Source organism: Podarcis filfolensis, assembly GCF_964270895.1.
Source record: "Podarcis filfolensis genome assembly, chromosome: 12".
Classification (NCBI taxonomy): Eukaryota; Metazoa; Chordata; class Lepidosauria; order Squamata; family Lacertidae; genus Podarcis; species Podarcis filfolensis.
Window position 1 is genome coordinate 11,772,035 of NC_139614.1, and position 27,478 is coordinate 11,799,512.

Below are 27,478 nucleotides of genomic sequence, written 5' to 3' on the forward strand. Positions count from 1 at the left end.
GGGAGTCAGGGCTGACCACGCCTCCATCGGAGAGTGGAGGAACGGAAGGGAGGTCAGTTGCAGCTAGCCCCCCCGAAGGGGGAAGCAGTGACAGCAGCAGTGAAACGGTCAGGAGGAAAGCTGCTGGCTGGGCGCGCGCCAAGTTCAAATGTGCAGGCGCGCGGGACAGCAGGAGACCCGGATGGGGAACCAGCTCCTAAAGCCCGCCGGAGGGAGGGAGACGGCTCAGGGGAATCAGCCTCAGAGGAGGCTAGAAGGGGCGAGACCCCGGCGGGCAGGCGGACCCAGAGGAGGAAAGAGCAGCGGAAAAGGTGGAGCAAGGCTAGAATCTTAAATTGGTGTCAAGGGGGAGGAGACTCAGACGGAGCATCAGCGGTCTGCGGCGCTGCGGCTCTGGAAGTGAAACTGAACTTCAATAAAGACTTTTGTACTTAACAACGAAGCAGCGTTGGTCCTTTGTGAGCTGGGACCTAGGGTAGCTCTGACACTTGTATTTCCATTATCCCTTTCCCAGGTCTTTCTGGCATGTGCAGAGAATTCAGAAGAGGGAGGGGTGTATTTTATGTCTTTGTCCTGGAACTTTACAGGGTGTTGGACTAGTGCTTCACTCCATCTATTAACATGAATATTTATTAAGATGCTAAATGAAAGCAAGGTACCGCTCAGTATACAGGCATTGGCTAAGAATAACCAAATCTGGCATGCAAACTACTGTTGGCACCTACTTGATGTGCAGTGGAGAAAACCTTATTTGTGAGGCTTACATTGCACTTTGAAATGTTGCTCATTCAATACTCTTCCTCAGTCTCTTGCGCTGTTTCCCTGGAAGTGTGAGATTGACGCATTAGCAGAAAGAAGGCCTTCTAGAACAATAACTAATACTTTATACAGTGCTTAATATAGCAAGATCACACTGCAAATTTGCTAAGATGGAGGTTAAATACAATAGCTAAAGTCTGTTCAGGTTTTTCTCCCCTTGCAAATACAAGCAAAGTACTGTATAAACATTCCATTAAATCTAACGTGGGTTTTTTTTTTAGCTTAATCAGTGTAGGCTTGGGCCTCACAGCCTAGTGAACTTTTCAAAGACCTGGAGATGTGATTGCCTATCCTTGATAAATAGTAATTAATTCCTGCTGGTAATTGCTCTAAAAGTTTAATTCTAGTTATCTAATGTGCTTTACAGTACTGTTGCGCTCTTAAAACATTCATTGTTGTAATAGCAAAGTCTTCAACAGTAAAGTCTGTAACAGCACCAATGTCACATCATAATAGAAGTGTTAATAAAGGCATTTTGCACTGCTGGATATATTACTTTGATAAATATGTCTTTTAATTTCATATAAAACACATATCTATTTTAAGTTATGCTTTGTACCTATTTTAAATCATAGTCGTGATGTGCTCTACCTCTGCTCTTTCCAGCTTAATCAGATCTAATTTAAGTCCAACTCCAACCTATTATTATTAGTTAAATTTGTATACAGTACTACCTTTTTTTGGAGAGGTGGTATGCATGCAGAGTACACGAAGGGCAGGCTTGATTCTTACTAGATAATATTTTTTTTAAGTATCCTGTACATTGCGCTTAAAGCTAAATTGTTTGTGACAGGCACAGTCTGGATGATTCAATGAAACAGCAAAGATGCTGAATTTTGAAAAATGCTTCATTATTTTGAGCCCTGGAGGTGTTGCTAAATCCACTCTGGAAAGTGACAAAGGGTGACATTTCTTATTTTTGTTACAGGTGATAAATCCAATGGGATGGGATGCATTTGGATTACCTGCAGAGAATGCGGCAATTGATCATGGCTTGCATCCAGCAGACTGGACACAAAGGTGTTTGTTTTTCTTGCTGCTTTATGCATGTGTCAGTTCTGAAGCAGAATATTGCTGCTCTTGCTCCTTTCCATGTTCTTTTAGCCTCTGCTCTACAGAAAATGCCCCAGGTTAGAGAGATACGTACCTAGCAATGTCTCTGTCATTAGAATTTGTCTATAACTGTGCCTGGTACCAATACCTAAGATTGTGCATACATTCTCTAGCTCATCAGGTATTAAGCCAAGCTTTCTCTTACATAGGATGATACAACTGTGTGAATGCATGAGGAGCATCAGTTACACACTACATATGCAGGAATTTGCAGCTCACTCTTCCCATATTAGACCAGAAATAAGATTTTTTTCTTCAAATTGTGTCACTCATATTAATATTTAAAAAATGATTTGGTTTTAGTTAATCTGTAATTGAAATGGGGTTCAGTAAGTAGCAATCTGGCAAAGGATTTTTATAAAGTGAATGGTGGATGAAACTCTGAGGCCGTTTAAGTTGACCCAGTGCAAGTTGGAGGAGTTTAGGAGCCTTTTCTTGGGAGCAGTTGTTTCTGAAATATTCTTTTCTGTTTAAATATGGATTTTATTTTGTCTTTCAGTAATATTCGGCACATGCGAAAGCAGCTTGAAGCGTTAGGCTTGTATTTTAGTTGGGATCGGGTAAGCTTTTTTTCTTTTAAGATGTATACTTCATGAAACTTGCCGTATTTTTTGCTCTATAGGGCGCACCTGACCATAGGGCGCACCTAGTTTTCAGAGGGGGAAATCAAGGAAAAAAATATGATTCCCCCCGCCCCCCAGCTCTGGGAGCAGCGGACAGGCTGCACGCAGCCTGTGCACTTCTCCCAGACCTTCTCCCTGCTATTGAGGGAGGTGGGAGAATTCCCCCATCTCCCGCAAAAGCCCACAGGAGCCGCGCACCCTTTAAAGAGCGTGCGGCTCCTGCGGGCTTTTCTACCGAGCTTGTGGGGCTGGCGGTGGGGGGAAGCTCAGCTTTCCCCCACCGCCAGCCTCAAAGACCAGACTCTCCTGGCTTCAGCGAAAGCAATGCAAACCCTCCGGAGCAAAGGCTTCGGAGGCTTCGCATTGCTATCGCTGAAGCCAGGGAGCCCGCATTCGCTCCATAGGATGCACCAACATTTCCCCTTAATTTTTGGCGGGGAAAAAGTGCGTCCTATAGAGCGAAAAATATGGTAATTGTCTGTGCATTATTGAAGTGTGTGTGTTATAAGTGTTTCATATCGTTAACGTGCATGAATTTGAAGTCAGTTTTAAGAAAGTTCTTCTCTAGGATGAGTTTACTTACAGTGGTGCCCCGCAAGACGAATGCCTCGCAAGACGGAAAACTCGCTAGACGAAAGAGTTTTCCGTTTTGGAGGTGCTTCGCAAAACGAATTTCCTATGGGCTTGCTTCGCAAGACGAAAATGTCTTGCGAGTTCCTGCGGGTTTTTTTTCCTCCCCCCCCCTTTTTCTAAGCCGCTTATCCGCTAAGCCGATAAGCCGCTAAAAGCCGCTAATAGCGCTAATCCGCTAATCCGTCAATGGGCTTGCTTCGCAAGACGAAAAAACCGCTAGATGAAGAGACTCGCAGAACGGATTCTTTTCGTCTTGCGAGGCACCACTGTACTATTGTTGTTTAAACCTATTCGTTTCTTGTCTCCAAGTAACTTACGTTGATAAAAATGTACATAATTGCATTATACCATAGACGAGGGCAGGAATTGTGTAACACATTAATATTCCGTACAACATTTTAAAACACACACCCAAAGCGACCCCCACATAATAATGGTGGCAGCACGCTAACAATATACAGAACAATACAGCCACCCACTCACCAGTGGACAAAAATAGAAATTCAGCGCTGACATCCCCTCGCTAGCCGAGGAGTTATAACATGCTTTATGACTTACGATGTGATTATTTGTTACACGAAGCGCCATCAATGTGCACGACCCTCTGTAGGGCACAAACGGACAGGTCCCCGATGCAAGGAGCTTAGAGTCTCAACACAGGAGAAGCAGTGGAGGAAGGCGAGAGAGGTGGGGGCAGGGCTAAAATAAAGAAGCAATATGCAGCTGTTCGTTGCTTGTACTGGGGCTGAGTTGCAGCAGGGAATGAGAACTAGGGGGCTGAACTGTAGGGTTAGGAGAGAATGAGTGATAATGATGACAATATTATTTCTTAACCTACACCAGGGGTCAGCAAACTTTTTCAGCAGGGGGCCGGTCCACTGTCCCTCAGACCTTGTGGGGGGCCAGACTATATTTTGAAGAAGAAAAAAAGAACGAATTCCTATGCCCCACAAATAACCCAGAGATGCATTTTAAATAAAAGCACACATTCTACTTATGTAAAAACACCAGGCAGCCCCCACAAATAATCCAGAGATGCATTTTAAATAAAAGGACATACAGTGGTACCTTGGGTTACATATGCTTCAGGTTACAGACTCTGCTAACCCAGAAATTGTACCTCAGCTTAAGAAATTTGCTTAAGGATGAGAACAGAAATCGTGCTCTAGCGGCAGCAGGAGGCCCCATTAGCTAAAGTGGTGCTTCAGGTTAAGAACAGTTTCAGGTTAAGAACGGACCTCCGGAACGAATTAAGTACTTAACCCAAGGTACCACTGTACAGTATTCTACTCATGTAAAAACACGCTGATTCCTGGACCGTCTGCGGGCCGGATTTAGAAGGTGATTGGGCCGGATCTGGCCCCCAGGCCTTAGTTTGCCTACCCATGACCTGCACACTGTGCCTTGCACAGTACATGAGATTAACAATGGGGGAGCCCTGCTGTCAGGCTTGCAGTCTAAATAAGCGCATGAGGAAAAAGGCAGAGTATAAAAAATGGCCAGAGAATCACTTGGTAGCTGAACATCTGTGTCACTGGTGAGAAGCTTGACTTACTTCCTCTTCCCTGAACCTAGAAATCTATTTGTGCTTTGCTCACAAGTGATGTCAAGACTCTATCAGAGTTGCACTTTAGCAGGCAGTAGTGGCCGGTGCCCCTTGGTTTTTGAAGGGCACGGAGGCCAACAGTAGTTGGAGCCAGAGCCAATGACAGGCAGAGCCAACCACCGTATTTTTCGCTCTATAAGACGCACCTAGCTTTTGGAGGAGGAAAACAAGAAAAAAAATATTCTGAATCTCAGAAGCCAGAACAGCAAGAGGGATTGCTGCTTTCACTGCGCAGCGATCCCTCTTGCTGTTCTGGCTTCTGTGATAGCTGCGCAGCCTGCATTCGCGCCATAAGACGCACACACATTTCCCCTTACTTTTTAGGAGGGAAAAAGTGAGTCTTATAGAGCAAAAAATACGGTATTTCCTACCTGCTGAGCTCTGTGATGGTAACACGGAGACTAAGGAAGCTGACAGCCAGTGCCAACCCCTTGAACTGAATGTAAGTAAAGACAGCAGGCAGTTGGAAGCTGGCTAATGACAGGCTGAGGTTGATGGGCAAGTGCCACATTCACACCTAATGAAACAGTCTCCTCTGTTAGTGAATGAACCACTTAGAATCATCAAATTGGAGGGAGGCGTCTAGACCTTCTAGTCCAATCACCAGCTTGATGCAGGAAATCCAGAGTTGGTGTATTCTCCCAGCAGGTGGCTCACCATTGTCTGGTTCCATTGTCATACTGCTCTTACCTTCAAGAATGTCAAACCAAAGTGTACTCTCTTGTCGCTTAAGCCCATTAAGCTTGAGAGGATGTGTCTGTGCTGCCTGCTGTAGCCCTTTCCTTCAGCCCAGTAATATAAATACGCTGTAAAGGCTTTACTGGCTCTGCCAAGAAACTTACCGTATTTTTTGCCTCATAGGACGCACCGGCCCATAAGGCGCACCTAGTTTTTTGGGGGGGAAATAAAGGGGAAAAAATATTTTCCCCCCAGCCCCCAGAACAGGCAGCTCTTCGCAAGCCGTGGGAGCCCAGCACCGGGCTCCCACCGCTTGCGGAGAGCTGCGCGAAGCTCGAAGCCTGGGGTGCGCTGAGCTCAGTGCTCCCCAGGCTTCGGCATGCAGGGAACTTTCCGCAAGCTGTGGGAGCCCAGAGCCGGGCTCCCACGGCTTGCAGAGAGCTGCGCGAAGCCTCCAGGCTTCAGCGAAAGCCTGCATTCGCCCCATAGGATGCACAAACATTTCCCCTTCATTTTTGGAGGGGAAAAAGTGCGTCCTATAGGGTGAAAAATACGGTACATTGCCCCCTGCTCTCAAATTGTGAAGCAACAGTGTATGGGTTTAGGCACACTTAAAACTCTGACAGATTGTGGCCATGGATTCCCCTATCTACTTAAAATGGCTTCCTTGATTTAGTGGGTGATATCCAGGACTGCTGTGTATTCATTAGAGTGCACATGGAATATTGAATCAGGTGGTCATCTTTTGCATGAACCACTTACTGTTCTGAGGAACCAATACTGAAATTGCTCTTATTCTGTTTACAGGAAATAACCACTTGTTTGCCAGAGTACTATAAGTGGACACAGTATCTTTTTATTAAGCTTTATGAAGCGGGGTTAGCCTATGAAAATGAAGTAAGTTGAGCTGTCTCTTTTTATATTATGGTTATGCCTTTAAAAGCCTTGGGTGATTATTGCTTGTGTGGTGACTTTCAGACATACAGCTGTAGAAAACTGTGTGTGTGTGTGTGAGAGAGAGAGAGAGAGGGAGAGAGAGTGCCTGTGGTGTTCTATGTTGCATAAAATGATGATTATTTCTATAAATTTTTCTACCCCCACTCTTCTGAATTACTATTTCCAAAGCAGCTAATGATGCAATCAAGCAAATAAACAAAACACAAACAAAATAATAATAATAATAATAATAATAATAATAATAATAATAATAATAAAGCAATAAAAATAGCACAACAGTAAAATGAAGAATTGAATTTGCCACAGAAAACCAATTTAACCAGAATTTTGAAGGCTAGCTTGTCCAGTAGGTAGGGGCACTTAAAGGAAGACGAGCATCTGGAGGAGGGCATTGGCAGACATATAAAGATATAGTGGGAATAGATGGTCCTTCAAGTTCCTGGGTCCCCAAGCCTTTAAATGTGAGCATCTGCAATTTGAATCAGCTTGGAAACAGACTGCCAGCCAGTGAACTTGTTTAAAAGCTAATGAGAGATGATCTGACTAGCCAGAGAACTAGTTCAAGAACTAGCAGAAACTTTGGAACTATCTTCAGAGGCAGCCTCATATATAATGCATTTCAGTAGTCAAACCCAGAGAGTAATGGGAACACAGCTTGCTGTGCCTGGTTTAGTTCTGTGGTGGTAATAGTAACTTATATTAAAGTTCTGACTGACCCAGAAACTCCAGCGGGTGCAGAATGCCGCGGCGAGACTCCTTATGGGGTCTTCGCTGCGAGACCACATTCATCCGGTACTATATCAGCTGCACTGGCTCCCGGTGGAGTACAGGATCAGGTTTAAGGTGCTGGTTTTAACCTTTAAAGCCCTATACGGCCTAGGACCCTCGTACCTACGGGACCGCCTCTCCTGGTATGCCCCACAAAGAAACCTACGGTCTGCAAATAAAAACATTCTGAAGGTCCCAGGCCTCAGAGAGGTTAGGCTGGCCTCAACTAGAGCCAGGGCCTTCTCGGCTGCGGCTCCAATCTGGTGGAACGCTCTGTCACAAGAGACTAGGGCCCTGCGGGACTTGACATCTTTCCGCAGGGCCTGCAAGAAAGAGTTGTTCCACCAGGCCTTTGGTCAGGGCGCAGCCTGACTCCCTCCTCTGGCAACCTGCACAGAGTTTTGCTTAATGGTTGCCATCAACTTGATTTTAATTAATTTTTATAATGAAATATTTTTAGAATGTTGGTTTATTTGATTGTTTGATTATTTGATTGTTGTTAGCCGCCCTGAGCCCGGCTTCGGCTGGGGAGGGCGGGATATAAATAAAATTTATTATTATTATTATTATTATTATTATTATTATTATTATTAGTGACTATTGTGGGCTTTGTGGGATAATTTTTTTTTTCCTGTAGGAGACTTTCTAATTTGGCAAATGAACTCCTTCACTCCATGGACTTCAATGTCCCAAAGGAGGTCCTACATTCAAAAAGCAATATTCTTCCATTGCTGAAATCATTGGGGACCTTTTTTTTTTGTTAATATAAAGCTATGTTAGTTTTGGAAGCGAAGATATGCCAGATACATGCTGGAAAGAATTGGGTATTTTTTTTTCCATGGCAGGACATGCACATGTAGTCATTCCTGTTATAGGAGTCTGTGGAAGTGATGCTTTGCAACAGGTCAATCTCATAAGCCCTTGAGCAGTAGTGGGTGCAGAAGCCAAAGGCAGGATTTTTTTCAGTCTGCCTAGGAATCTAATTGCGAGGCAACCAAAAAGACTTGTCTTTATAGGATGGCATCATTTCATATACACACATCTGTAAAGAGAAGAGTCTGTGAAGGAGTGAGTTTTAGAAGCAAGTGTAAAGGATGATGTGGTGAAGCAGAGACTGAGTTAATTTGAGTGCGGGATTAGTCGTGCAAGCTCTTTTCAAAGGCAGAGTTCAACTCCGCAGCGTTCAAAAGAGTAGAACAGAAGTAACTTCTTCTGAGAGTATGCGGATTGCGTTTGCTGTCCTCCATTGCAGACTGCCTGCTAGCAAACTCTGTGACTGATTAAATCATACTATGCAATTCGTGACAGATTATTCCACTGCGTAAAAAAAAAAGTGATGTTTTAGCCCCACAATGTTTTGCTAGCTAGTTGTCCAGTGCCTAATTTGTCCAATTCCTTTTATTAATTTTTTGAGAACAGTAAGATACCTCTCGTCTCAGGATATAATTTTAATACCACAGTATTCTGTGTATATGTCCATCTGCTGGCACCCTCTGGAACGGCGTAGGGGAGAGAACGTCAGTGAGCCACACTCCTCATGCCTGAGTAGAGCTTTAGCTCACACAAACAAGCAAGGCTATGGATCCAAACCAATGCTCCGTTCAGTACTGAACAGAGTGGGCTTTTAATAATACGTGTAACCTTTAATTTCCCTTGGAAGGCAAAGGTTAAGATGCTGCTGCTACGGGAGAGATGAAAGGTGGTTCTGTTCTTCTATGATAGATTCCCATTCATTTGGAGTTGGTTTAATTTATATTGTTATACTATCCTGCCAGCCATCAGATAATGCACAGAAGGCTGTGGATTGTACAGTAGCACCATGTTACCTTCTGCACAGTGGTAATGTGAAAAGTGAGGTCATTTGTGTAGGAATAGCTTCAAATATGGCTCTCCTCATTTATCTGTTATCAGATATAGCAATAGAAATTCCACTTGAACCACCAAATCGTTTCTACATGACTTACCTTCTCTTCTTAAAAATGATTTATTAATTTTATTTCATAAAATTTATATATTTTCTGAATGTAGAAAGCCTCAAAGCAGTTTAAAACATGCTGCTGTGCAGTATGTTTGTGTGACTAGTTTGTATTCAGTAAGCCTACAACTTATGCTCTGGGGATCGCGCCCGAAGTCAAAATTGCGTATAGTGAAAACATATTCGGTGCAGTGGCAGGTGGGATTGCCAAACATATTTTTTCCCCTAGATGCTTGCTAACTTTCTACACATTTTTTTATTTAATTTATGTTTTTGCCAAGTGTGTAAAGCTGAATGTGCACGAGTTAAATGCGTGTGAGTTGCAAGCTTACTGTATCTTCATCCAGTGAATAGAAACAAAGACATTTAAAAGGGCGTCGGGTGTCAATCAGCCAAAGGCCTGGTTAAAGAGGAACGTTTTCGCCTGGAGTCTAAAGGTGTATAATGAAGCGTATGTGTACCCAACAGCCCGCTAATAACTCTGCGTTTTACTGACATGCTTATTAATGCCAGAATTCCCTCTCAATTTGATTCCTGGCATCTTTTTAGGCAATGGTTAATTGGGACCCTGTGGATCAGACTGTTCTTGCTAATGAACAGGTGGATGAAAATGGCTGTTCGTGGCGTTCGGGAGCAAAAGTGGAAAAGAAATACCTCAAACAGTGGTTCATTAAAACATCTGCCTATGCAAAGGTGTGAGTATAAATTATTTTGCAGAGGAGACCCTCCCGTCAAAGTATTTTTCCAGATCTGTAACAGGCTTGTAGGTTTCGGTGGTATGTAAGATCATTTTCTCTTCCTGCTGTCGATAAGTGTCTGTCATTATAACTATGGTGCCATTATAACTACGCTGCCGCTAAAATGGATAGAGTTACATCATTATAATGTAACTACAGCACCATTTAGTTTTGGCCTGTTTCACCTTTAAAGAACATCTTGTGATGTAAATGTGTTCAGCTAGCAGGTCACGCTAACATACCGGTAACTTTTAGTATAATCCAACGTTTTCCCCCCAGGTTTGTTCTATTTGGACAAAAACATCTTTCTGAGCGTGAAAAAGAGAAACTGAATATGTGTGATGCATGAACCTTTTTAGAACTATTTATCTTGGCAATATTTTTCCCCCTCTCACTGTGACAAATCGGGAAGATGACTTGACTTGTAAAACTGCAAATACAAAATTTAAAATATTTTTGGAGTAAGAATTCCTGAGCGAGTACCATAAGCCCTGTCAACATTTCACAACTTTACTTCCTTCTACAGCCTCTCCAGTGCTTTCTACGGCGATTTTAACAGTTAGGATATATGGGTGGTTTAGTCAGTGTGAGAGCCATGGGCTGCAGGTGTGTGGGCCTTTTCTCTGGAACAGCTAGCCTAAGAGACGGCTACAAATCAAAAGTCCCCAGTTTCCAACTCGATTCTGCCATGAACTCACTAGGGAGCCTTAAGGAAACCTTTTCCTGACATATTACAGGGTTCTTGTAAAGATTTCAGTAAGATAATGCATGTGAAGCTCTTTGAACACATGAAAATGCTATACAGATCTTCTTAATGGCACGAGACTGCATGAAGTTCAAGGAAAGCCTTTGCTTACAGGCTTTGGTGTTTGCATCATCTTTATACGTTACGGAGAATTCAGCTCTGTTATTTGTGTATATGTATCTGCTCTGTGTCGACATAATCTTCTCTTTACTGGTTGTTTTATTTTTGCTACCTTTTGCTAAAGCCACATAAGTTATGCCCAAGTAGTTATGCTAACTATGTGCAATTTTTACTGGATTTGGGTGTTTTTTAATTTTATTTTTCAGGCTTTTTTATAAAAAGTCTAATATTAATTATGTATTTTAAGACCGTAATTATTTTGTTTCCATAGTTACAAGAATAATGCATGCAGAATCCTTGAAAAGTCTCGTACTTCACACGGGTTTCTACTTGGTTATACAGTATTTGTGTTGAAATACTCCCATTTTGTCTTGAAATCTAAGAGTGGCTTATTTTGTTGCAAACTCTATGGGAGAATTTCTTTTATAGTTACATACATACACAGACACAGAGAGAGAGAGAGAGAGAGAGAGAGAGGGTTAATGTGCATATTTCTGTCTAGCCCTCTGTTGTTTAAAGTTGAGGGATACATCCTTCATTACTCCTCACTGCTAGTAGTTCACTTACCAGAAAGTTGCAATCAAGGATCTGAGTGGCTCTGAATTTGAATGAGCAAGTGCTCTCTTCTCTGTCAGGTGTGGGGAATGTGTTTCGCTTGAGAGCTGTATTCTGGGGTTTTTTGGGGGGGTGCATGCTAATGGTGGGCAGGGCCAGAGCCCAAAATCGGTGGATCACCCCATTTTCTTTCTCACTCTCTGCCACCATAGTCCTCCTCCTTCCCCTTGCCCCCTGCATCATGAAATTAGGCAAGGTATAGGCCATTAATTCAGCAAATCAAATAGGGCCTCAGTAAGAGAAAGGCATGGGACGCAGGTGGTGCTGTGGGTTAAACCACTGAGCCTAGGACTTGCTAGGCGGTTCGAATCCCCGTGACGGGGTGAGCTCCCGTTGCTCAGTCCCTGCTCCTGCCAACCTAGCAATTTGAAAGCACGTCAAAGTGCAAGTAGATAAATAGCTACCGCTCCGGCGGGAAGGTAAACGGCATTTCCGTGCGCTGCTCTGGTTCGCCAGAAGCGGCTTAGTCATGCTGGCCACATGACCCGGAAGCTGTACGCTGGCTCCCTCAGCCAATAAAGCGAGATGAGTGCTGCAACCCCAAAGTCGTCTGCGTGCAACTGGACCTAATAGTCAGGGGTCCCTTTACCTTTTAAGAGAAAGGCATATTGTACACATTGAGTACCATTGCCCACTGGAGCCTAGCCTAGGCGAGTAGTTTTCTTTCAATGAATTTTCATTCATGCCGCTTCTGATTTAGTTAACACTTTAGCGCTGTTGGGGTTAGCAATAAGGAAACTTGAGCACCTACCAGACTTGGAAAGTACAGTAGATGGTTGAGTTGAAAATCTGCAGCGACTTTGCTGTGTTAATGAGGATCAATATGTGAATGAATGTCCCAAGTCTGGGAGACTAATGGAAAAGATCTAATTCTTGAAGAGCCCTTTGGGATGGTGATTTTATAGTACACGAAATGATATAGACATAGGCAAACTCGGCCCTCCAGATGTTTTGGGACTACAACTCCCATCATCCCTAGCTAACAGGACCAGTGGTCAGGGATGATGGGAATTGTAGTCTCAGGTGTAGCCAAGGTGTGTCCTTGGTAAGGAGAGGCCTTAATCCTAAGTGCTGGTACAGGCAAGACACTAAGGAGAAAAAATGACTAGAGAGGAACAAGGTGACTGAGTTCCTCTCCAGGAGCCTCTCTAGGAGTGAGGAATTGGTGCTGCAGTCTTGCTAAGTCAAGGATTGGTGAAATAAGTTTGGTGAAATAAGTAGGGCTTATTTCACAGTAAACTTGGGTGGGATTGTGGTATAAATCTATTTAAATTCAGCTGTTCGTCAGTTAATTGTCTCCATGATATGGTAGCCCCATCTTGTGGAATGAAACTTATAGTTCACCTCTTAAAATCAGACTCATAGCTCTTTCGTACACCATGTGCTACAGGTTGTAGGTCAGGCTGCAGACTGTGATATAAAAGGTGATAGAAAATATTTTCTAGGCTATCACATAGCTTCACTTCATTATTGTCTTAGAAAGCGATATTTGTGTTAGATACGGTATGGCGTTTGGAGTGGTCATTTTTCTGTTCTCGGTTTGTATTAATTAGCTTTTCAATTGACATAATAAATTGATTTAATGTGATTACTGTTAAGCTTTAAGGCTGTATATATAATGCCATGATTGTGTTAAAATTCTTATTTTCAGAGCAGGGTTTTTAACTATGATAAAACTTTTTTTCAACCTGGTGTTTAAGTTAAGGGGATCTTAGGTATTCATCTCTCTGATGAATGATACATTTTTCTCTTCCATAGACTTCTACTGCTCATATTGTTTACATGGGTTCTCACAATGCAAAGTTCCTGAATAGAATTTGAGATATTCACTTCTGGACACAAATCCTTTCTCTTTGCAGCATCTCAGATATGTTTTCAATCTAGGTCATCCTTTTGCTAGATTTGCCCAGCTCTATAATTCCCTCATCTCTCTGTCTCTTAGCAACTGGTGCTGTTGACTGCCACTTCCAAACAATATCAAAATTTCCTCTTGTGTTTCTGGATTCTCTTTAATGGATGCTCATCTTCATAAATTTAATCATGGCCTGTTCTACTGCTGCCTCTTTTTGTAACGTTCAGTTGTAAATGCAATTCTCGTTTCTCCACTGTTAATGTAAATATGCTTGTCAGATCTGAAAAGTTGGCAAAAAAAACCCCCAACTTTTAAATGGTTTTGTACATGAAGATTTAAAGGTTTTTGCTTTATTTTTCTGTTATGAGTTACTGTTTCCTTTTCCTGATTTGCTTAACATATTTGCATTTGAATCTGTAAGATTGTTGCTTTTATTGTTGGGTACATTTGTAGCCATACTATCTACTTTGACCTCAGAATGCTCATTTCTAGAGCTTTTTTTTATTCTAATAAGAGGCATCATCTCAGTGCTATCTTGCTAAACGCAAGCTCATTTTTTGACCTGCATTTTGTTAACCTCAACTCAGTTGCCTTCTTCACTAGTGCTGCTTCCTTGCTATCCTTCCTTGAGATAGGAGTATTGGTTTGCTATCTAGTTCCAGCCATTCTAAATTTAGGGTATTTTTTCCTGTGGCCCAGTTCAGAGAAAACAATCCCAGTCTAGTAAATCATGAACTATCAGTCCAGTAACCATCCAGTAATGTTCCTATACACTCCTCCTTCACTCCTTAACTCATTGATGTCTTAAGCCACAGTTTTCTGTGACTTCTGAACTGTGGTTTAAGGTCTCCCTCAAAACCAGGATTCTGGTTTAATTGTCTGACTCATAAGGGATCCATGAAACCCAAATTTCCTACTTGTATGTCCTGGGAAACTGTGGTTTAAGAAACCAGGCAAACTTTCCCAGAGCTTGGGCACATGAGGATAGGAGACAGTGGAAATGGCAAGGAAGTAGTATATGGATACACTGATTGTTACCAGGCCAAGAAACATGCTTTTTTGCGGGGGGACCAGGACCATTAATGTGGCAAATACATTTTCATTGTGTTTAATGTCTATTTTGAAAAAGGACAATCATGTTATTTCTATATTCTGTCTGATTTCAGTTTGGCACTGCAGCAGTTAGTCGTGAAATCTGTTCCCAGAGCAATATAAGCTCATCTCTTTCCTTAAAAAAAATTTTTTTTTAAATCTGCATGTTGTAAGCCAACTTGTGAACCCATTATTATTTTGAAGCACCATTTTAAAACATGGCTTGTCTTTTTCATGAATGGGTCACTCCTAGCCTCAGAGTAGTCTGTGCAGTGTTCTGACTTCTTGACTCACCTTTTCACATAAAATCTTGGTGTTGGCTGTGGCTTCTGCTTTTACATACCCCTGCCCGATGGTGTGGATTGCTCTGACATTCATTGTTTTCATTTCTGAGAACAAATTATGACTTGCTGTTTCCTTTGCTCTCTTGGTAGATTATGTGAGTGCTTCTTACTGTTGATTTGCTCTTAATGTGTGCTAAATTCCATTGTAACCTTTAGCTACATCCTTATTTCTCCGTCAGACTCATTTCCTTATATTGAATCTCTGCTCCTGTCATTTAGCTAGAATTTTATTTAGTGATTTGTGTGGGCTTACTAAGCTCTCACAAAGTATAATTTCTGCTTCTTTTCTTTCCACAAGATTGGATTGCATGCCCATTCCATTAAATTTACCCCCAGCGGTCAACCAGGTGCAGACTGACTTTAGTGGCCAGTTTGGTGCTAGCATTAAAGAGCAGCCAAATGTCTTTTTTTGAGTGTTTAAAAAAAATATGCTATAGGGCAATGATAGCCTTACAGTTGTCATAGTGGTCATGGATCATGGGAATTGGTGTCCTCCAGATCTTGAGGGGCTACATGGAGGTCGCCTCTGCTGTAAGGGGATGCCCCAGGCACCAAAAAGTCTTGGACCATATCTTTTGCTCATCTTTTGTCATGTGTTTAATGTTGAATAGTGTTAGGAAATTATTCAAATTCCTTGTGCCTTTGTGCACACCATACATTTAAAGCACAGGCACCTGTGCCCCCAAGGAATCATGGGAACTGCAGTTCACACCACAGAGCAACAAATCGCATCACCCTTAACAAACTGCAGTTCCCATGATTATTGGGGGTTGGGTGCGCTTTAAATATATGATGTGTCTGGAATTATTATTATTTTTGTATTGCTGACTGTATTCATGCAGTTTCTCACTGAAAATGTACAGTGGTACCTCGGGTTACATACACTTCAGGTTACAGATTCTGCTAACCCAGAAATATTACCTCGGGTTAAGAACTTTGTTTCAGGATGAGAACAGAAATCGCGCGGTGGCGGCGGGAGGCCCCACTAGCTAAAGTGGTGCTTCAGGTTAAGAACAGTTTCAGGTTAAGAACAGACCTCCGGAATGAATTAAGTACTTAACCCGAGGTACCACTGTACGGCATTTGAGTGACCCAGGACATATCTGTGTTATTTCAATGGTTTCCCTGAAGGCTACATGACTCAACTCATTTACCTGATCCTTGGCTTATTCCTTTTATTTAACGGGCTTGAGTTTGAACTGCTTTGCCTTTTTAAAAAAGCAAGGCAGGTGTGTTCCATATTTGTGGAGACCTTTTTGAGCAAGCGCTTAGTCTCTTCAAACGTAGGATGGCCATCTATAGAGAAGAGCCAGGGTTGGGCAACCTTTTTTTCTGTTGAGGGTCACAGATAATCTGTCCGAGGTCACATGTTGACTATGGGTGGAGCCAGATCAAAAAAAATACATGGACCCCTTTTTTCCTACCACCCTCTATCGTCTCTCCCTCTTTCTCCTCACCCTATAGGCTACTACAGGAGAGACAGATCACTTCTACCACAGATCTGAACTGATAGTTTGCAGGAGGCTTTTGAAATTAGGCTGAAGGCCATATGAGACCCTAGGACCACAGATTGCTTTATAGCATACCATCTCCTCCATGCAAATTCTTGGTGTCATAAGTCAGGGGAAACAAAGCAAATCCCCCTTAAAAAAAAAAAGGAGTGAGGGAATATTCCTTCCTGTCAGGTGGAGAATGTGTGGAGGAAGAAGCAGAGACAGGATGGGGCAAACATCTTCCACCCACGTTTGAATGCCTACCATTTTCTCTGTTTTTGTTGCAGGCTTTGCTCGATGGTTTGTCAGATCTCCCCAAGTGGTATGGAATAAAGGAAATGCAAGCTCATTGGTTAGGAGACTGTGTTGGATGCTATTTTGAGTTCATGCTAAAGGTGAACAAGTCCCTTCTTGGTGATGAGATATTCGTGCCATAATCTGCAGGAGACTGAAAACTGTTAGGAGTAAAACTAGAAATGTTAGCAATTACATGTGGGGGGTGGGTGCAAATGAAGGCTAGGGATCTTTTAGTCTGCAAGGCTGTTTTGCTCAGAACACATACCCCTGATACCGTAAGTGACATTGGCGTGGGGCATGTAGAGACATGGCTGGATTGGCTGTGACCAAGTTCCCCATTATATTCTCAGATGTGGACTGTGGCCTTTGGAACTGATTCTGGAAAATGTCTGTACTAATTCATAAATGCAAGCTGGGGCCTGCAAGTGAAAATTGTGCGTGTTTCTCTAGAGGAAATTGCAGTAACCCTTTCCCTGTCTTTTGTCAGACTAATAATAATCCTACAGGAGAGACGATATCAGCCTATGCATGTGCACCTGAAGCCATTTATGGTGCATCCCATTTACATATCTTGCCTAATCATAGACTGTTACATGGAAATAGCTGTTTAAAGGAAATCTTCCGGAAGGAGCTTGTCCCAGGAAAAGGTGAATCTTTCTTTCTTTCTTTCTTTCTTTCTTTCTTTCTTTCTTTCTTTCTTTCTTTCTTCTGGTAGTGCTTGATTTACTAAGACTAGGCAGTTGCTTGTGTAGCTTAACATGGTCAAGCTTGTGAAAAACAAGCCAATTCACATGTAATATTTTTTAAACATTGCAGCATGCCTTTTAAACATATGGCAGCAGCCTGATCTTCTCTGTAAAGACAAGTTGCTTCGACTGAGAAACCAGACTAGAATCCAAGGCCCTTATCAGATTAGTATCTTGTAGCAACTGAAAACTGTTGAACCACCAAACTACAGAATTACCTTACAGGAAAACAATAAAATATTGTGACACCTTGAATATTAATAAATTGCTGTGGTGTAAGGGTTTTTTTCCCTGTAGAGTCCACTTCAGCATATGTATATTTTCAGTTGACAGGGGTTTGTGTGTGTGTGTCTGTGTGTATTAGCTTGTGCAAACATGTACACACACTCATGCATGCATGAGAAAAGCTTTGCAAACAGCAAAATCAGATGGCTATTACATACAAGACATACAGTTTTGGGCCAATTCAGTATAAAGCTGAAATATATATAAACTGAGCATAATGACCATTCGCAACAGGAGCAAAACAGCAATACGGTCATCCTAGTTTTGCTCTGTTAATTAACACTTGCGACGGGAGAGGAGACCATTGTCTGAATTCAATGGAATCACTCTTCTTGACAAATTCTAATGCAGGAATTGTATGCTGGAGTCTCCGTTTGAAGTTTTATTTGTTGAAGAACGTAGCTCCTTCGGTGGTGCCCAAGGGCAGCAGATACCATGCTAGCGGCTTTTTGCCCCCTCTGGCAAATTGGCACGTAGTGTAAGGTCTGACAACCAAGAATCCCTGCCTTCAGATTTGCAGCACCCTACAGTGTACAATGAGGCAGTGTGTGGCAGCAGCGAAAAATGCAAAATGCAAATTTAATGCTTGAAAATAAGATGGCTAGTATAATAATGCCTTTGTGTGAATTATTGGTGCCCCTGTATTTGAAATGCTGTGCACACTTGCAGTTGCCCCATCGTGAAAAGTACATTGTAAGGCTAGAAAAGATGAAGAGTAAGCAGCCAGAACAGTTAGGGGGCTGGATCACCAGCTCTGTGAGGTTTTTGTTCCCCATTTAAAGACTTGCTAAAAGAGAAGACACTGAGAGCCAGTGTGGTGTAGTGGTTAAGAGTGGTGGACTCGTAATCTGGTGAACCGGGTTTGATTCCCCACTCCTCCACATGCAGCTGCTGAGTGACCTTGGGCTAGTCACACTTCTGTGAAGTCTCTCAGCCCCACTCACCTCACAGAGTGTTTGTTGTGGGGGAGGAAGGGAAAGGAGAATGTTAGCCGCTTTGAGACTCCTTCGGGTAGTGATAAAGCGGCTATCAAATCCAAACTCTTTTTTCTTCTTCTTCTTAAAAGTGTATAAAATTATGCACTACTGTATTGGAGAAAGAAGAGGGAGGGTGGGCATAGTCTTCTTCAGCCTATGATAATATTAGAACTTTGGACCATGCAGTGAACTTGATTAGGAATAGCTGGGGGACACAGGAAAGGAAGTGCTTTTTAACCCATAATTAATCCACTGTCACAGGATGCTGACTATTGGCTTAGATCCCTTTGGGGGGGTGCAGACGTTCATGAAAGAGAAATTTATTGGCAGCCGTTGGCAAAGTAGAGCCTCCATGTGCAGAGGCAGTATACCACCAAATACCACTTGCTGGGGAGCCAAGACTGTTGCCATCGTGCCCTGCTTGTGGGCTTCGCAGAAGCATCTGGCCAGTCTCTGTTGGGAAATGGGATGCTAGACTAGATTCAGCTTTGGCTATCGTATTGTGGTTCTTGGGCCTTGGCTGAGAGGAGCTGCAACCTTCCTCTCTCTTAGGAAATAAATAGAAAAAATGAGTAATGAATATTAGAGTGCATGCTTGTCTAAACAAGATGATCAGTAGTAATTGATGAACAAGGGAATCTTACTTCTGAGTACAGTGGTACCTCGGGTTACATACGCTTCAGGTTACATGCGCTTCAGGTTACAGACTCCGCTAATCGAGAAATAGTACCTTGGGTTAAGAACTTTGCTTCAGGATGAGAACAGAAATCACGCGGCAGCAGCAGGAGGCCCCATTAGCTAAAGTGGTGCTTCAGGTTAAGAACAGTTTCAGGTTAAGAACAGACCTCTGGAACGAATTAAGTACTTAACTGAAGGTACCACTTTTTTTTTGTCCACTTTATCTCTTGGCAGCAATTTATTAAAGGGAAGGGTGGACTCAGTAATTATTAATAATAATAATAATAATAATAATAATAATAATAATAATAATAAATTAATTCATTAGTTATACCCTGCCCATCTGGCCACGCCTCCTCAGCCACTCTGGGCGGCTCCCAACAGAAAATTAAAATCACAATAAAACAGCAAACACTAAAAATTGCCCTAAGCAGGGCTACCTTCAGATGTCTTCTAAAAGTCACATAGTTGTTTGTTTCCTTGACATCTGATGGGAGAGCGTTCCACAGGGCGGGCGCCACCACCGAGAAGGCCCTCTACCTGGTTCCCTGTAATCTCACTTTTCGCAGTGACGGAACCGCCAGAAGGCCCTCGGAGCTGGACTTCCGTGTCCGGGCTGCATGATGGGGGTGGAGATGCTCCTTCAGGTATTCTGGGCCATTTAGGGCTTTAAAGGGCAGCACCAACACTTTGAATTTTGCTTAGAGAGCGGTACACCCCCTCCCCTCAGAGGGCAACTGGATCCAGGAAGACTGGGAGATGGCCATCACACTCCTGTTGGCTGGAATAGAGCATTGAACAGTACCCTTTTATCACTTAGAAGTAAAAAGGGCATAGAATAGCAACACCTCGTGAGAGACCACAGAATTGCATTTCCCTGAGAGAGAAATTGCAAATGCCAACTACAGTGGTGCCTCGCAAGACGAAATTAATTCATTCCGTGAATTTTTTCGTCTAGCGAATTTTTCGTCTTGCGAAGCACGAAATCCCATAGGAATGCATTGAAAATCAATTAATGCGTTCCTATGGTCAAAAAAAGTCCAAACAAAGCCAAATTTGGTACAACAAGAGTTTATTAAGTGCTCTTTAAAGTCAAACATACTGTAAAGAGCATTTCAAAATTCAAACCCAGAAATTTTTTTAAAAAACAGCAGAGTGGCCCAATGGTCACAAAAAAATCATAAAAATGCAGAAAAAAAACACACAAGCTTCCAGATTCTTGCAAACCCCTCCCCAACTGTTCCCCCAGCCACCCAGCACACAGAAATTCAAATCCAGAAATTTTTTAAAAAAACAGCAGAGTGCCCCAAGGGTCACAAAATATCATAAAAATGCAGAAAAAAACACACAAGCTTCCAGATTCTTGCAAACCCCTCCCCAACACCAAGTCCTTGAATTCTAAACACCCCAACCCAAAATCCAAAACCCCCCAAAAAAGTTTTAAAAGCTTAACTTACCAAATGGCTGCAAAAGAAGTTTTGGAAAAGCTTCAAAAATCACCAAAGTCTTTAAAAACCTCAAAAAAGGCTACTATGTACACTGCGTTCTATTAGTTGCTCCTCGAAGTCAAGTCGCAACTGTATTAACGGTGTTAAGAAAAAGGAAACAAACTTGCAAGACGTTTTCGTCTTGCGAAGCAAGCCCATAGGGAAATTCGTCTTGCGAAGCAGCTCAAAAAACGGAAAACCCTTTCGTCTAGCGAGTTTTCCGTCTTGCGAGGCATTCGTCTTGCGGGGCACCACTGCAGTGATTGAACATAGAATGAGATCTGTTTAAACCAAAGAATGGCAGACAATTCTGCAAAACGAAAAGAGACAATCTTTCAAAAATGGCATAAGAGGGAAAGCTTTCCAGTATAATGACAAAACATATGCTGCCCTTTACATTTTGTTTTTGTTTTTGTTTTTGCTTTTATTTAGATATTCATTTCCTTGCACAAATATTTCATGTATCCTTGGAGAATGGTAATTATTTTTTCCAGGGGGTGGGATAATTGAAGCGTGAGGTTCAGATCGTGAGAGAAATCTTTCAAAAGTGCAAGAAGCTTTGTTTCCATCAGAAACTAATTAAATTCAGAATTATTGCTATTGATTCAAGCAGACTAAAACCGGATCTTCCAAGGGCTGCTTCATTAGGTTTTTAGTAACACAAGAGAGCAGCAGGCTCTCTTAGCAGTAAGTGAACACTCTTGGCACAGTGTTCCTATTTTTATGATCTTTGCTTTTTTTTGTAGAGTCGCTTACTTCAGTGACAGCTCTGAACTTGCTCACCAGTCAAGAGATTCCTGTAGTCATTTCCGCAAAATCTGAGTTTGAAGGCTCTGTCGATACTAAAATAGGTGAGTACAGGAAACATATTGAAAAATAAGGCTTACGCAGCTGAAATTGTAAAAGTGGTTGTCTCTGGTTTCTAGAAGCATCCATGGAAGGGAAAATAAAGGTTGATGTATTAAGCACTGCTAGGGTTGCTAGAGTCATAGAATCATAGAATCATAGAGTTGGAAGAGACCACAAGGGCCATCGAGTCCAACCCCCTGCCAAGCAGGAAACACCATCAGAGCACTCCTGACATATGGTTGTCAAGCCTCTGCTTAAAGACCTCCAAAGAAGGAGACTCCACCACACTCCTTGGCAGCAAATTCCACTGTCGAACAGCTCGTACTGTCAGGAAGTTCTTCCTAATGTTTAGGTGGAATCTTCTTTCTTGTAGTTTGGATCCATTGCTCTGTGTCCGCTTCTCTGGAGCAGCAGAAAACAACCTTTCTCCCTCCTCTATGTGACATCCTTTTATATATTTGAACATGGCTATCATACCACCCCTTAACCTCCTCTTCTCCAGGCTAAACATGCCCAGCTCCCTTAGCCGTTCCTCATAAGGCATCGTTTCCAGGCCTTTGACCATTTTGGTTGCCCTCCTCTGGACACGTTCCAGTTTGTCAGTGTCCTTCTTGAACTGTGGTGCCCAGAACTGGAAACAGTACTCCAGGTGAGGTCTGACCAGAGCAGAATACAGTGGCACTATTACTTCCCTTGATCTAGATGCTATACTCCTATTGATGCAGCCCAGAATTGCATTGGCCTTTTTAGCTGCCATGTCACACTGTTGGCTCACGTCAAGTTTGTGGTCAACCAAGACTCCTAGATCCTTTTCACATGTACTGCTCTCAAGCCAGGTGTCACCCATCTTGTATTTGTGCCTCTCATTTTTTTTGCCCAAGTGCAATACTTTACATTTCTCCCTGTTAAAATCAAAGCTGGTAAACAGTCATAGACTTTAAATTTTCCATGCAGCTGCTCCTGCCTGTTTCTCTGCTCCTGATTTGAAGGTTTGCAGCTATAGAATTTGCTACCACAAGATGTAGATTAGCCACCAACTTGGATGCCTTGAACAGGGATTAGACCAATGGGAGATAAGGTTATCATGGGGGAAATGAGTTTGGGAAGGCCCCTAAATGTCGCCTGCTGGAGACCAAGAGGGCTATTGTGCTCATGGCTTGCTGCTGGGCTTCCCAGCAGAATCTAGTTGGCCACTGGGAAATGAGATGCTAGACTAGAGAGCCTTTGGTCTGATTGAGCAAGGCTGTTGTTCTGACTGTTCTCCAGCTTTCAGTCGGGCAACCCAAAGTACGTGAGACACATGTTTTTGTATCATTTAGAGCAATGTTACCCAAACTTGGGCCTCCAGCTGTTTTTGGACTACAGCTCCCATCATCCCTGACTACTGTTCCTGCTGGCAATGGATCATGGGAGTTGTAGTCCAACAACAATTGGAGAGCTAAGTTTGGGAAACACTGTATGCCGTCCATCTGATATAATTGGTGTCCTGTATAAATGCCATGCTTGGTATGTGTCTTGAGTTCATTTCATAAACTTCCAAGTTGATTTCTTTTCAGTGAAATGGTAAGACAATGCTTTTCCATTTTTAAACAACAATCATCTAAACTTGTTAACCTTTCCCCTCTATTTATTGTTGTTTTCCAGCTTTTGACATACACGAGAATGTAATTTGAAGCTTTGAGCCATTAGTTAAAATAGGGGTGGGGAAACCTGTGATAATCCAGATGTTTCTGGACTGCGGTTCATATCATCCTTGACCTTTGGCCGCAGTTTCCAAGGCTAATGACAGTAAGAGCCCCCCAACATATGAATTAAAACGTTATATTCAAAATGGAAAGTAATAGAATTAAATTAATCAGTACCCAAACATCAACATTAATTTTGATTTTGATGACTGAGATCCAAAAACTCACAGAAGTGTTTTGCCCTAGGAGGTGTGGGTTTTGGATTTTATTTCATTTTGAAAAACATCTCACCGCCCCCTGCAGTATCACAAATGTCTTTGAAGCTCCCCTCATTTTCCAAAGCATATTTGCCATACAGCATGGGGAGCTGCTGTCAGAAAGATGCATCTAACCCACCTTCCTTCATCTCTCAGAAGTAATGTCACCATGCTTCTTTAGATCTAGCCTTTGCTTTGCAGCAAGAGAAAAACTTGCAAATGAACACATTGAGATTGATTTTGCTGCAGGAATTTAAAGTTCCAGTGCTGGCTAATATGAAAACCAGGGTGAGAAAAGAGAGGTTGCATATTGGAAAATATAGAGCCAAAATGTCAATGACAAATTCATCTTATCAATATGTATTGAATTGAATCGGCCAAGGGCTATAGAGTTGAATGCAGAGAGTATTGTTCTAATGGAAGAGGAATTGGGAGTCAGTTTAGATACATTTTGATTTGGAAGGTTGATTTGTAGGCTGAAAGGAATAGAGAAACATGGGTTGAAGAGGCTGAAAGTATATGCAAGAAGAATATACCGTATTTTTCATGTATAAGACGCCCCCTGTTTTTGCGGCAACAACAAATCGCCAGTCCACCCTTGGCACTTTCTGTGTATAAGACGCCCCCTAATTTTTGACATTATCTTTTAGGGGAAAAACCTAGTCTTATACACGGAAAAATATGGTAGTTAGCAATGCTGCCTGAACTCTGAATCAGAAAGCTGCTTGATTGCATTTTCATTTAAAAACCCCAAAGGGGTGAGTCTTATTTGAAATCCGTTTAAGAAACGCTTTCATTTCATTTTCCCTTCCAAGGAATCCCTTGCATTAAACCAGATGATGCTGAAGTTGCCAGGAATTTGGGTCTGTCGTTTGAGGAAGTAATTGAAACGCTGCCGGATGGTTCAGAGAGACTGATCAACTCCAGAGAGGTTAGTGCACTCCTGTGAGTCTCTGCCTTCTCATCCCCACTCCTCCATGGGAACGAATGACAACTTTAAAACTCACACACAAACATGTAACCAGGTATTTGATTTTTACATGTTAGGCAATTTTTTAAATGAGCATAACAGAAAATGAAAGTGTGAAATTAATATAGATGCAGGCATACATGGTTTGGTTTAAATGCTTCAGGCTAATGCACTTCCCTTTTTCTTTTCTTTTTTTTATTAAAGATTTTCTTGATTTACAAAGGCTAATGCACTTCCAAACTCTGCAGGGTGTAGGAACATAGGTTCTGACAGTGCATGGATTCTTCTTCATATAGTTGGCACCAGAGAAAGAACTGAGCCAGTGCTGGCAGTCTCCACTGCTGGCTTTTAACGTAGTCATCTGATATGTACTAATAGAAGATAGTGATTAGTATGAAAATATTAAACTCTGCTTTAGCACTACATGTATGAGCTAGAATGAGCCTGAGCAAAGCCTTGGTCTTGCAGACTTTCTCCTGCTGCATAGATGGGACCAGGACTTCTGCCACATGCATCCTAAAATACTTTTCTGAAATCCAGGTTTCTTCTTATGTACAAAAATGTTTTGCTGGGACGTGGGTGGTGCTGTGGGTTAAACCACAGAGCCTAGGGCTTGCCGATCAGAAGGTTGGCGGTTCGAATCCCCGTGACGGAGTGAGCTCCCGTTGCTCGGTCCCTGCTCCTGCCAACCTAGCAGTTCGAAAGCACATCAAAGTGCAAGTAGATAAATAGGTACCGCTCTGGCGGGAAGGTAAACGGCGTTTCCGTGCGCTGCTCTGGTTTGCCAGAAGCGGCTTAGTCATGCTGGCCACATGACCCAGAAGCTGTACACCGGCTCCCTCGGCCAATAAAGCGAGATGAACGTCACAACCCCAGAGTCGGCCACGACTGGACCTAATGGTCAGGGGTCCCTTTACCTTTACTTACAAACATGTTTAAAACAATGTCTTCAAGTTGCAAAGCAATACAGCTTCGTAGTATCGCTTCTCAGCCACTTGCCCAACAGAGACTTACTGTACTTTTATTTTTAAAACCTGTTTAGTGCAGGACCAGAAACAAATTGAAACAGTTGCTCTAGGGCAGTCATGTCCAAACTGGTTGATCGCGATCTACCAGTCGATCTCTGTGTCTCCCTGGTTGATCCTAGTTGATCACGCCCCCCCCAAGCTCAACAGTAGATCACTGCCAGTTTTTTATAGTGGTAGTAGATCGCAGTCTCTTGGGGGTTGGAGATCCTTGCTCTAGGAGATTAAAATAATTGTTTCAGGAAATTCATCTGTAAATTCACACCAGCCATCATGCCCAAATCCAACAGAGCAGTTGCCAGTAGTGGCCTGATCATTAGATTGCCGGGAACTGAGGCTTGAACAGAAGATGAAAATGGAGAAAATTTGAGAGACTATTAGGACTTTGGATAGAATTCCATTTTCTTGACTATGGGTGGTGGGACATTACATAGGAACATTACTGTGACTACCGTTGCAGTGAGAACATTGGAATACACCAACATCTTTCGTTCTCAGTTCACAGGTATGAGTAGACAGCAAGCGTTAAATGCCATCACTCAACAAGCCAAAAATAAAGGAGTGGGAGGACATTTAACAAGCAGTAAATTGAAAGATTGGCTGATCTCGCGGCAGCGTTATTGGGGGACGCCTATTCCAATCATCCACTGCCAGAGTTGCGGTCCTCTTCCTGTCCCTTACGAAGACTTACCTGTGCAATTGCCCAGTGTCACATCCTTTACAGGAAAGGGCGGCTCGCTTTTGGCTTCTGCTTCACACTGGGTAAACTGCTTGTGTCCGAGGTGAGTGCACGTTTTCTTTACAGCTTCTGGTCAGTGATTTGGCTGGAAGAGGAGTAAATTTTGTTTCATTTTTATTGGTATTACGGTTAAACATTTGATTGATGCTGTGGCTTCTGGTTTTCTTTTTTTTAAAAAAAAAGAGAACAGAAAACTAAAGCTTAGTGTCCTACAAATCTGACTATCTCACCCCAGTGTACCTTTGTGCTATTACTTCCCAAAGCATTGCCTTCTGTGAAAGTGGAGAACAGTCTCAGGTTCTTTCTATTCACCAGTTCTTTTTATGCAGAAAAAAGATCTTAACTGCAAAAGGCTGTGTGTCTGTTTCTTCGTACTGCTGAGCTCAGTCATTAGAGGAACAGGGTTTTTCTTTGGAGGGAAGGCGTTGTCTTCCTCTTTATAGCAAGGTTAGCTGTATTACTATTGGAAACGGAGTTAAAGCAAGCTTTGTGGGCTGTTTTTCGTTGGGAAATGGGGAGATCTTACTTCACTTCTCTTGCATGAGTCTGGTGCCAGGGCTGCTTCACGTATTTCTTCTTTTAAGTGCAAGGGCAACGGGGGGGGGGGGGTCATTTTTATTTGCTGCAAATAAAGGGATCAGGAATCTGATGCTCTGTGTACCGAAATATTATCTCTGCACTGGAAAATGGTAAAGTGTAAAGTCACCTAGGATCGCAGCTTTTGGTTTAGATCTGAGCTTCTTGTTGTTTATGTCAGGCAGCTATTTGTATTAGAAAGGAGTTTTATGCAGGCCAGATTTAAGCCTTTTGTTTGCTTGGTTCAACAGAATCTAATTCAGATTTGGAGAATTATATTTTCATTAGGGAAACTAGATCTGTATTCTCCAGGGTCTGGTGGATGGCTAATGCTTGGTGGAAAGGATCAGAATTTAGCCGTATCCTTGAGAGACTGTTTTTTCATCATGCATATAATGGAACATTGCTCTCAGCAGAGTTGACATGATGAATTCTGTATTGTTAGGCTGCCTTGTTGGAGCCGTTAAGTGATCTCAAGTCATTCACACTTCAGAATATAGAAGCAGTAAACCTGTCACTTTCTCTGGACATTTGAGAGCTAGTGAATAGATTATTTTTGGTAGTGCGGTACCTCAGTGCTGTGACTCAGAAAGACTCATTCCATTTTGTTGCTGTTGCAAAAGGCATTTGATGTAAAGAACTATGCTCAGGCAAAACTCAGCCAAGAAATTCATCTTAATAAATGTCTCACTTCAGAATGGAGCCAGAAGTACAATCGTACCTTGGAAGTCGAACAA

General features: G+C 42.4%; 1 protein-coding gene across 2 annotated transcripts in view; it reads left to right on the forward strand.

Annotated features, from left to right (window-relative positions):
- Positions 1-27,478, forward strand: part of LARS2 (leucyl-tRNA synthetase 2, mitochondrial) — a 67,465-nt gene that overhangs the window by 6,244 nt on the left and 33,743 nt on the right. For both annotated transcript variants that reach the window (XM_083577721.1, XM_083577722.1), the window contains exons 4-12: positions 1,748-1,839; positions 2,432-2,492; positions 6,280-6,369; positions 9,722-9,865; positions 16,458-16,565; positions 16,955-17,114; positions 21,387-21,491; positions 24,247-24,362; positions 25,925-26,208. In XM_083577721.1, the coding sequence (XP_083433847.1) occupies positions 1,748-1,839; positions 2,432-2,492; positions 6,280-6,369; positions 9,722-9,865; positions 16,458-16,565; positions 16,955-17,114; positions 21,387-21,491; positions 24,247-24,362; positions 25,925-26,208 (1,160 nt within the window). The remainder of the gene's footprint in view (positions 1-1,747; positions 1,840-2,431; positions 2,493-6,279; positions 6,370-9,721; positions 9,866-16,457; positions 16,566-16,954; positions 17,115-21,386; positions 21,492-24,246; positions 24,363-25,924; positions 26,209-27,478) is intronic.